The sequence below is a fragment of the Sinohyriopsis cumingii genome, chromosome 4, assembly GCF_028554795.1.
Source record: "Sinohyriopsis cumingii isolate HCF-2022 chromosome 4, ASM2855479v2, whole genome shotgun sequence".
NCBI lineage: Eukaryota > Metazoa > Mollusca > Bivalvia > Unionida > Unionidae > Sinohyriopsis > Sinohyriopsis cumingii.
The window spans coordinates 90,639,385-90,651,077 of record NC_142964.1 but is presented as its reverse complement, the minus strand read 5'-3'; the positions used below and the strand labels follow the sequence as shown (position 1 = coordinate 90,651,077).

The following is an 11,693-nucleotide window of genomic DNA, read 5'->3' as shown; positions in this document are numbered from 1 at the left end:
TACAAAACTTCAATTCCCTTACCTAAAGAGGGACTTCAGTAACTGAGTCATTTCTCTTTGCGTCTCATGCCACATTGTAGCGCAAACATAGACCATAGGTGTTTCACTGGTCGTTCTTTCCTTGTCGTCTTTTTTTGACGAGTTGTCTTCCGCGTGGTCGTTCCGTCGAGACATCAGAAGAGAAATGTCCACAGAAAGGGAGCTTTTCATCGTATTCACGAATATCCTGAAATAATACACTGTAAAGTTTTTAATTACAGTCTCTTTAACCTTCATGGTTTTAGGTCTTAAAACCAAAGCTAAGAATTACAAAGAGCAGAAACAGACTAGGAAGCGTTTCTATGTGAGATGGTGAAAATCACATGATTTACTCAGATGTTGTAATGTTTCTCCGGATAATATAATGCATGAATATGTATTACTTCGAGGGATTAAAACCACACGTCAGCATAATATGGCGCCGATTAAAGGAAAAGTTCTCAATATCTAATTATAAAGAATTGCGACAAAAAACTTAAGGAATATACTCCAATCCAAATAAAGTTGGATATGAGAAATAACAAGATGAAATATAAAATATAAGAATCTTAAACTGCTGTAGAAGTTTTATAAATATAAAAGCTGAAGCTAAACAATATGAAATTCTTAAAAACCGCATTCCCTCAAAACGTCACATATTTTCTATGGTGGTACAGTGTTCCTTTAAAACGTTCACATAGAATACTGCCGTCTGACAGGGTGGAGATTGATACTCTCGACAATAAGGTGTTGCACTGTCGATGGACACTGACAGGGAATAAAGTCTGGTCGGGTGTTCACCCTTCAGGAGACGTGGACGAGTCAAGAGTGTGTGCTGCATATGCGAAGGGCATAGTACCACCTCATCTCCGACTTATTTGTAGGGATGACAGTTTCCAATGATGGATGTTATGATCCAAAGCTTATTAGAATTTCCGTCCCACATAAGTTGCAAAGTATACACAATATGCCAGTGTATGTAATACCTGAAACAAAGATGTGTTATAATGTTCCCTAATAAACTTTATATCGAATGCCTCCGTCTCATGGGGTGGAAGTTGATACTCTCGACAAACATGTGTTGCACTGTCGGTTGATATGGTCAGGGTATAGAGGTTTACCCTTCAGGAGATAAAGAGTCAAGTATCCTATAGGCGATCGGTACAATATACTCATCTCAGTTTTTCTGCTGAAGGGATGCCAATATATATCAATAATTATCGATGTTATGATCCAAAGCTTAAATGTAAAATTTTCATTCCAAATATGTTGCAAAGTATACACAAGATGCCAGCTTATATAATATATGAAATCTTCCATTCAGAAATGGATCAATACATACCAACTTTATCTACCCTCCTCCCCCTTCATTATCCTAAATACCAATTTGACAAGGCAGTCAGAGTATAGAATATTTTTTTCACATTGAAGGATTACAATACACGCTGTTTCTTTAAGATCTGGGACATTAACAGGAATTTTTCGCATAAACATGTAACATTTTGTGCGAAGAAACGAAGTTTTCTGTTAAAAACTTAAATCGACCAAGATTAACAATTGTTTAAGACGGCGAATCCAACGCGGTAAGGGAACTTGGAATTGTGCATAGACGAAGAACAATTTACTTCTGTCTTTATTAGTGTACTTTAAATATGATACGTCCGATAATACGTCACCGAATCGTTTAGAATCAATGGAACATTAAAACGAAGCAGTTGAACTCTCGGACACTATCACTCATTTCGGTAGCAAAACCATTTAAGATGTTAATTGCTACAACATGTTACTGTATTTCGTTACATATGTTATGACCTAATCCTACGGCCTATATTAGGCGATGCCTACAACAAATATACATACCTTTCTTGTTTTGCCATTCTCTCGCATCTTGGAAACCAGATGTAATACGTCATCAACAAAATGGATATCCATAAGAATGATCCAAAAGTAATTGGAAGCATCAGACTTTCTAAATCCATTTTTGGACATTCTCTTTGCATGTCACTTAAGTCCAACCATGGTATGTCTCCACGACACGAGAAAAATGTGATCAATAGACATAAGGGAGTTACTAGCACGAGTGGTAAACAGAAGGACACTTGCTGCATATACCATTTGCAGGCTAAACAACTCAGGTATGAGCACAATAGAGTGCTTAAAACCTGAAGGATTATTTGCTCATAAGTTCTTAGAAACTGGAATATACTACTAAAAGTCTGCTCTGTTGTTGCCGTATTAGGTTTTGTAGGGTCTTTCAGGACTTTCTCCGATGCAGCCTTTGTGGTGTTGCCCATAAATGTAATGGTTTTGGATATCACGATATCTGTTACGTCTACCGGTACTGGTGAAGACGTTGAAGTTTTCCACATATTGTATGTGGCATTCTTAGAATCTTCTAATTCCTTTACCCCAGAGGTGACTTTTTCAGGGAGTCTTGCCTCAAAATCCACCACCAGCAAGAAGGCTAGACCTATGTAGACACAAGCTTGAACAGGTATCAGTACGATATGTGTTGTGTCCCGCGACCTCAAAAGCTGCTTTCGATGGTAATTAACGCATATAATGGACTTTTCATCCTTTTTGATATCATGATGGATAAAATTCTCCCACCACCTAACGGAAATGAGAAGAGTTGCCACTGGAATTACCCATGGATCTATTTCTGCATCAGTTAGGAATGAACCTCTGTCAAACTGTACAAAGTACATCATAACGAACATGCCGACTTGAATACAAAGAACACCGACCGACTGGGCTAGTTTGGCACAACGTTCAATAAACTTCCTTTTCTTGTAATGAATAGTTTCTAGAAACGTCAAAAGAGCAGGAATAAATGTAACGTGAAGAAGAATTATGATGCCTCTAAAATTGTCCACATAAGGAAGAGCTTTGAAGACGAGCAATCCTGTCCCTATAGCTGGTAAGGTTTCAACAATTACAACCTGCAAGACAAAATGGACAAGCATTCAGTAATCAATGATTCATATTCATTAATACTTAGGGAAGTTGTTGTTGTTGTAGGGTTCAATGCCATTTTCAGCACACGATAGGCTATACATGGCGGCCAGTATTAATGGTGGAGGAAAAACCCTGAAAACCCGCGGAAAGAACCACCGACCCACGAGAAGCTACTGGCAAGCTTTCTCACTGCTTAGGGAAGAAGAAATGATATGTTTTTGTTTTGGGGGTTTAACTCTATTTCTCAGCACATGATATGCTATACATGGCGACCGGTATAACTGGTTGAGAAAAACCTAGGAAACCCCTGGTAAAAGCCACCCACCCACGGAAGGCTACTGGCATGCTTTCTCACATGTCCACAATGGACGAGACCGGGACTCGAACCCACGCAGACAAGTGAGATGGCAGCGGTCAGTAAAGGTGAGTGGTTCAAAGCACTCAGCTATGAGGGTCTCCAGGAAGATGAAATGTGTATTTTTCCAATTTCTCTGTATTACTCAGCCAAATATTTTAAGGTTTGGAACAATGCTCTTCTAAACGACAGTTATTTATTTATGATTAACTGCTAACAAATCCATCCAAGCAAGGATGTTTCTTTTTTCATATATTTTTCAGGTAGTTGGTCATAGACAAGTACACTATGTTTGAATTAAAGATAAAACTATACTCCTAGGTCGTCAGCAATTAGTTGAACATTCAATTCCGTAAGGAATAACATTTTGCCTATTTTGTAACATTCTCTAAAACATCCAGGAATTTGGATTACATAACCTTTAACTGAATTTATTGATGTAAAAAGATGTAGTTACGTTTTGGATCTTTTTAAAATTTAGAGTTACATAACGAAATATTTAGACAAACATTAATAACCACTGAGAATTAACCATTTCATATTTTATTTTTGTATGTAGCTAGTACGTAAAGCTATCGGCATAATTTCTTTTCAAATCCAACAGCATGTGTGGAAAATATAAACTCTCGATACACGAACTAGAAATAATTTTTATTTTGCAAAGAAAACATACAGCCACTAGAATCCGCTTATCCAGCCACTTCTTTTTTCCAAACAGCCACTTGACTAGAGCCATTATCCATGTTAGACCCAGAGGCACCAAGATGCACAGCAAAACTTGAGTAGTCAATTCGTTCCGTCTTTCCGGAATCTGTAATGCAAGAAATAGTCACCGCACAAAATTCATGCTAGCCCGTATTCGAAAGATTAACAAAAAGGTACGTGCACAGCACAAAGTATTTGTTTGATTCCGATTCTGTGAAACTTAGTTTATTGTTGCAAACGAGTACACATTAATGTTTACAGGCAGAGTTATTGCAGTCTACAATGAATGCCCACGCACAACAATTATGTACCAGGACTTGTACATATTAAAACCTCTTTACAATATGCATATTCGAAACGTATGTGTACTTGAATCACACTTAAATGTATGTGCCATATGGGCCAAGGGGTAAGAAAATACAATCTTGGAATAAACGTATACATATGCACCCGATTTATAAACGTGTTTGCGATATGGGGAAATGAAAACTAAAATCCGTATTACAACCTGTATGAAAGATATATTGGACAAAAGGTGCGTGGCAGAGAATTACCTTATTGGACATTGTTATCATAGAAATGATGGAGAGCTTGCTCCAGACGCCCGTGACCAATACACCAACAAAAAGCAAGCAGAACAGGAGAAAGCGAATGGCACGGAGACACATCTCCTCGCATCTGTTGGATCCTTCGTAATCCCGCTCTGTCTGACGGAACATGTCATAGGCTCTACGAGAAAAAAAATATATAAGGTCATTTCTGATTCTATGGAGGATTTAAAGTTATTGATAAAGTGGTTGTTGCATATTCTGCACAAACGTATGGAATACAAAATACAAATAATCAGTATTAATTATTTGTCTTTATGAAGACTGAAATGATTTAAGGACTGGGTTGATCTTTGGGCCTAACTCTGTACTGTTTAAGCTGATTAAAGCAAAGACATTATCTGTGATCTATGCACATTGTAGTTGTTGCATAAGAGGAAATTGTGCATATGAAAAGCCTATTCATTCAAAACAGGAAACAGACCTTACGCCCATGTATAAAGCTACAGCACAAGTTGTTGTTTTTTTCCTGTTGACGTCTCCAAGACTCATTGATATTGCAATGCCATAATTATTAATTCATGATTCTTCACATTAAATGCAAATATTCCAATGACTGGTCATCTTGGCATCTTTCAAAATTCTTTTTCAAAAAGTAAATGGTTTAAACTGATACAGCATAAAAAGCATATAAAAAGAATCACTTTTTCTTCTTAAAATCTGATATAGTTTCAGGCTTAAAGATCTTTGGTTCCTCCTCCTCGGTTTGGATCAGTTTCTTTTCTTCCAATGATACTTTCCAGTTCTTGCTCTTGATGGATGAAACGTCCGAGTCATGACTAGATGCGAAATCCGATGTCTCTATGTCCTCAGTGGAGCACTCCAAAACTAGATCTGCTTTTGAGACAAATGATGTCGAAACCTCGGACGCCGTGTTCTTTGAAATGGGAGATGACTTTATTCTGTTTTTCTCCTCTTGTCGTCTTTTATTTTCTGCCTCTTCTAATATCTTTCTCTGTACCGCCTCTTCTCTTTCCTGCACAATTCAATGACATTAAGTTAATACAATCAGTCAAGAAACAGCATACATTGGTTAATCTCTCCTTCCCAAAATTTACCCCAAACCAGGTATATTTACTTCAAAGGCTAGTGTACATTTTGACAGCGTCTCCGAGTTGTCATTGCAAAAGATTGTAAATTTTAAAACGTACTATAGGCATTATTTCACTGTGTAAAAGGTCAGAGTTTGTTTTAGTTGTACATCCTACGAGCATTAGTCTTTCCTTAAGGTACAATAATTTCATAGTAAATATAAAAAGCAAACTGACAACGGGACCAAAGTAACTTACCTTTTATGTAAAGTGACAAGTCCTTGGGATGTTGAACAGACACTAAACAATCACGTATACGAGGATTTATCAGTATTTCCTATCATAAATGCTATGAGAAAAGGTTACTTGACTGTTTTCAATTATTTTAATTCTTCTGAAAGTATCTTTTCATGGACCTAATTCACGTATCTCGTATTGTGAACAATGTCCTGAAAACGTGCGGAAGTCCAACACCTGTTCCCGGTAATTGAATTCCATAATTCGTTGCTGCTTTTGTAATGGTTTCTGTATAAAGAATTATGGAAAAACCAGAAGTCTAAAAAAGCTAAATCTGGGTTGTACGTGTGTGGTGGGGATGGTGGTGGTAGGGGTGGTGGGTTGTTTCAGCGTCAAGTTCTTGTAAGGTCTGCATTGTAAGTTTGTGTGCACGTCGTGCGGTAGCGTTATCCAGGTACAAAATAAGGATACTCATTAGCTGGTCTGGACAATTCCCGAATGTCCTCCCGTAAATTATATCTAATTTACTGTGGCACAATATTGTCCATTCACAGAGTTTGTTCTCTGATACCATGTAGTTCAAACATATTCCTTGCATGTTGAAGAACATAATGCATATACCTTTTCCTTCAAATTTTGGAAGACCTGCTAAAAGCAGAAGTTTGCTCAAATTTACCGCTTTTTCTCTTACTCTTAGGTTCAAAATAATGTATCCAACCTTCACCACATCTAATAATTGTATTTATTTTTAAATGTAGCCTTCTAGATTTTTACCTGTACAAGACTTCTCTGCAGATATTTCCTAAAACATATGTTCTTTATCAAATAATCAACACACCCAATGGGCACAAGTCCTTCCTTGGTCAGAATTTCCTCTGCACTTCGGTATGAAATATAAAATTTTCTGTTATCTCTCAAGCATCAGTATGTCCGTCTTCCTTCGGATATAATTCCACATTATCAACTATTAATTTTGAAAGAAGTCCTTGGTCTACCTTTTCTGATACAAGTCTTAACACAACTAAAATGTGTCATCCGTCTATTGACCTGACTTAGCACGTTCTTTAGGTCCATCATCAGTATCCAAGTTGGTTTTTATCCGTGCAAATGATTTTCCTAGTATAACATCAAATAAATAATCACTCCATTTACCATTTCTTACAAACATGAGGTAGAAATGACGAACTCGCCAATCATCTCTTGTTTATAAGGTATTAAATTTGTTGTTTAATATTTTCCATCAACTCTCGTACACTTCTGATTTTAGGTAGAAATGTATATCTTTGTTCACGTAAGCAAGTGTGGTTAATACTCACCTTAAGTATTTTTTTTTGTATCCGCCTATCGAGTTCTTCCTCGTGATTGTACTTCAGAAAAACCTGCGAAACATTGCATAATTATTGATAGTATACACCAACAGGTTTGTACAGGGACATGTCAAGATTCACTTGATGCGCCTGTGTAGTTTAGTGTATATTCATAAAAATCTTAAATTTTCGGAGGAATAACTTTTGAAGTTCAACATTTCAGGATCACATGTAACTAAAATTGTGAAACAATATGTCTTTCGATTCATAAATATTTTCAGCAGATTATCCCAAGAATAAATAAAACTTAATGTCTAAATACGAGTGAGGAAGTTAATTATCGATCTGTTTGGTTTTCAAAGATATCAATGATATAAATGTTACCTGCCTTAATTCGTTCCTTTTTGCGATAACAAGAAAACCTGTACTTTGCTTTTATCCACGTCTTGCTCTCGTACTAGTATCGTTTAAGTAAATTAAAGTCCACATTTGCCTTTCCCTGGTATTATATGAATTCATTATGGCTCTAATGCTGTTCATGTCTCCAGACCGTCGTGGAATACGAGCCATCCTAAATATAAATTCTGAATTTGTTTGCCTTACAGTCAGAAAAATTCGAAAACATCTTATTTAATTTCAAAATTATGACCTACCTTTCTGGGTCCGGTGCGGTGTTCTGTTATTCCAGCACGATGTAGGATATTTTCCACGACCGTCTTTGGTTCGTCCTTGCGATCAGTGGGTTCTACAAGATTTTGAAACCTAGATAGACAGAAATATTACACATAGATTTTTTCACTCCGACATAAGTAAATAAGTACATTCTACAAACTTTTTTCATGTATTGTATGACTTAATACTGCATGACTTAGTTTTATCTTATTATAAATGTGAGAGAAATGCCTTTACTCCTGTTTGGTTTCTAATGCAAAATCATGATTAGCACTTATTTAAAAAAAAGTCTTTAAGTTCAAATTCGAAATAAAACGCTCGATCTCTTAAGAAATTTCTTAATTTTAAATCAATAATAAAGCTTAACGTTTCAAATTCGATCATGTACTATTTTTGGAGATTTAATATTCAATCTTATGAAAGTGAATATTATTAACACTTATTATATCAGCGGTATTCACTTGCTGCTAAATTATGTTACATTGAAACATTTTCCCTAAAATCTCTCACCTAAATAATGACCAAGATTTTGAAAAAGTTCAATGGAGTGAACGTTTAGAATTTCAAGACATGTAGAAACTTGCTAGTTACTTGCCTCTTAATAAAGTCTTCAAACTGATATCTCAGGGGGAAGCCATCTCGGCGCACCATGGCGACCTCCTTAACTCCACTACTAAGCAGCTGTCTTCTGACCAAATCTATATCAAAGCACTCGGGTCTTAGCTTCTCGTTTGGTTTGATGCATCTAACAAGCAAGAATAAAATCTCAAACTTTCCCGAAGGCACGAGATAGAAAATTTAGAACTGAAAGATGAATCACGTTTCTGTAAGCGACTCAAAATACTGTACTGTACCGATGACATTTTAGAAAAATATAAGCATACAAATTCAAGCGAAAATCCAACAAAGGACGTGCTTAGTAGCTTAAGGAGAATAAATGTGTAAATTGTCTTCAAGTATTTTTCTATACATTACTCCTAGATTTTTACTCAACATTTTTCATGTCAAAGGGAATAAACCTTTTGGAACTATTACTTGTAAAATGTACCTGTAAAATGTACCTGTCTTTGAATGAAATGGTGTGGATGATTTTGGAAAGCAATCAGATGGTATCAGTCATTTTGGTACTTGCTTTCGTTGCTCTTCATTCATACATTTAGATGCGTTTATTTATAAATACGTAGGAATACAAATAGCATAACCAGGTAACAAGGCCCTTTTAAATTCACAACATAATCGGTAATAAGTCAAAATTTCCGTCACAATGAATATAAATTACAAGGAATCTTACTTGACAAACCACGGTTTCATTATTCGCAGTTTCTGTTCCAGCCTAAGTAAGGATTTCTGAAAAAGCAGAAAACGAGGAAATTAATTGATAGAGGATTTTAAAGCGCCTAAAACGAGTAAAGCAATTGATAAACATTTTTAAGAGTGCATAAATCTAGCAAATCAACTGATAGAGGATTCAGGAAGAGCAAAAACAAGTAAATCGACTGATAGAGGATTCTAAAAGCACATAAATCGAATAAATCCATTAACCTACAATATAATCGAAAGCTATACTGCAATGCATTCGTTAATATGGTATTTTCACAAATTCTCTCGTGACATTTTACGATGATATGTGCAAATCTCATTTTTACTACGGCAAAAGTGGTGCGAATGACTCTACAAATCTTTAGTTGTCTAGCAGCATATCTCAATAGTAAAGGAATAATACTAGATTTAAATTAACTGGGTTTTCTTTCACATTTTAATGGAGCATGACCTTGAAACGTTTCGTCTCATAATCTTGCAATTTTCCTCTTTTCGCTTTATCTGATGAAGCGAATCTGAAATTAAAAAAAGAGACGAGTGAGTACTAAAATAAACAGCCTTATTGTCGTCTTGTTTACAACTGTGCCTGTGTAAACTCGATATACATTAGATTGAATAAAATAGGTCATCAATAGCTGTTGATCATGATTAGGCATTATGAATCTGACATTATTTTGCCCGCTTGTACACGTGCCCATCTCTCTAGATTTACAAACGTTTATAACTACGATGCAGGATTTGTGAAATAGAGACCATGCATATTCTTAACGACTTGCATGGTAATTAAGTCTCAGACGCCATTTTAGTATAATCAAACATATGCAATGCACCTCGTGTACACATATGAATAACTGTTATATAAAGAATACGACTTTGTTTTAACTTACCCCCCTTTGATCTTTTTTGCCGCCCTTTCCGACAGGGACGTGTTTATACTTCTGTCATTCATCTTGCTATAAAAATAGCAAAAATAAGTTAAAATATTTCAAGAATTGGAGTTTAATATTGTAAAAGTTATTAAATGGAAGTACCTTATTAGTAGATTTATATTTACTCCAGCAGTCCTTTTGGTTATTATTACTTTTAGTCCTCTTTACCTTGCAGGTATAAATGCAATTCTTATACGCTTATATTAGTACCTAATATGAAGGACAAAAAGGCTAAAGGATTTATAGGTTACTGCATTTGTATGGGAAAATATGAACGAGATTTGGGATGGAATACTGCACGAACTTGTGAGTGCAGTATATCCTTCCGACAAAACGAGTTCATATTTTCCCATACAAATGCAGTAACCTTTTTATTATATGCTCATTTTTTAAATTCTACCTAAGGTTTAATTATATAAACAAAATACACTACAAGAAACAACGTAAATGAATGAATGCCGTATTCCAAACTAAATACACAAGCGCAGATTTGTCATTACACAATGACATCATTATTAATTCGCACATAACTCCGCCCAGATAAATTTGAACTTAGTTGCGCGCTCGACATAACTTTCGAAAGAAAATGGCGTCTCATGTTAAAATTGAAATTTGCAGTCATATTGTGAATGAACGCGCATTGCAACAACTGTTCCATTTGATCTGGAATGAATATATTTTGACATTTTGTTTCGATTCGACGAAAGTTTGTGATTTTGGACTGGATTCATCTGTGCAAATTATACATGAAATACATCGGATTGAAGTGGCGCGGGAGAAGCGTGTTTACGTCTACAAATTTGTTTCTGTTTCTGTCATTGAATGTTTGAAATGATAATGTGGGAAAAATATGAAGTCTTTCAATTGCAATTATCAAAAAGACGCTATGGAATTTGATGCTTATTTCATTTTGAATGCAGTAAGGAGGATGCAGTTGCACTTATCATCGAAATTACAGCACAATTTCGAAATGTGTAATCCAGATTGAAAACCGATGACATGGCTCATGTAATTCGGATTTGCAGAATTAAGAAAATAAATTTTGAGGAAATTCAGGATGTAAAACTGTAAGTATATTTTATTTTGCCATTCTTATCACCAGCTAAAGAAAACAGTATATGCCTTGTCGCTTGTATGTTATTTGTAAGGACCTAATCTTCCTTCATTTATATAATGTAGCTAGCCTAAATCCGAAACATTGTATCGACGCGGAATGTGCCAAAACAGCTGGGGTTTTTTGCAGTCCACGAAACAGGTTTTAGTTCATTCAGAAACAAATTTAAACAACCACAACGTAAAGAGCCTCTTGTGCAAGTGTACGTCATTTGTTTACAAATCAAAAGTGCTGGCGTCTGAGTCCATTGTTTGTTTACAAAACAAAGTAGTTCCTTTATTCACGTGAATGCTATATGTGTATTGTCGCGCGCGTTCAGTATCGGTGAATACTGAACGATTCTGACAATGAAAAGTTAACGGGGAAAAAAATGAGCATATAATAAAACACGTTACCGATTTTTTGGGTTAGCCTTTCTACAACTTCTCATTTCGATGGA

General features: G+C 35.7%; 1 protein-coding gene and 1 long non-coding RNA gene across 2 annotated transcripts; both read right to left on the bottom strand.

The window, feature by feature from the left end:
• Positions 1 to 18: 18 nt before the first annotated feature.
• Positions 19 to 8,084, bottom strand: LOC149801654 (chitin synthase chs-2-like). Its single transcript, XM_089956823.1, has 8 exons — positions 8,080 to 8,084; positions 7,873 to 7,981; positions 7,229 to 7,291; positions 5,289 to 5,620; positions 4,591 to 4,765; positions 4,005 to 4,142; positions 1,879 to 2,960; positions 19 to 226 (listed from the first exon to the last, which is right to left on the bottom strand). The coding sequence occupies exons 1-8, from the start codon at positions 8,082 to 8,084 to the stop codon at positions 19 to 21; spliced, it is 2,112 nt and encodes a 703-aa protein (XP_089812949.1).
• A 408-nt stretch (positions 8,085 to 8,492) lies between these two features.
• LOC149801653 (uncharacterized) lies at positions 8,493 to 9,727 on the bottom strand. Its single transcript, XR_016420703.1, has 3 exons — positions 9,663 to 9,727; positions 9,183 to 9,238; positions 8,493 to 8,636 (listed from the first exon to the last, which is right to left on the bottom strand). It is a non-coding gene; the product is annotated as an uncharacterized LOC149801653 (long non-coding RNA).
• Between the last annotated feature and the right edge of the window lie 1,966 nt (positions 9,728 to 11,693).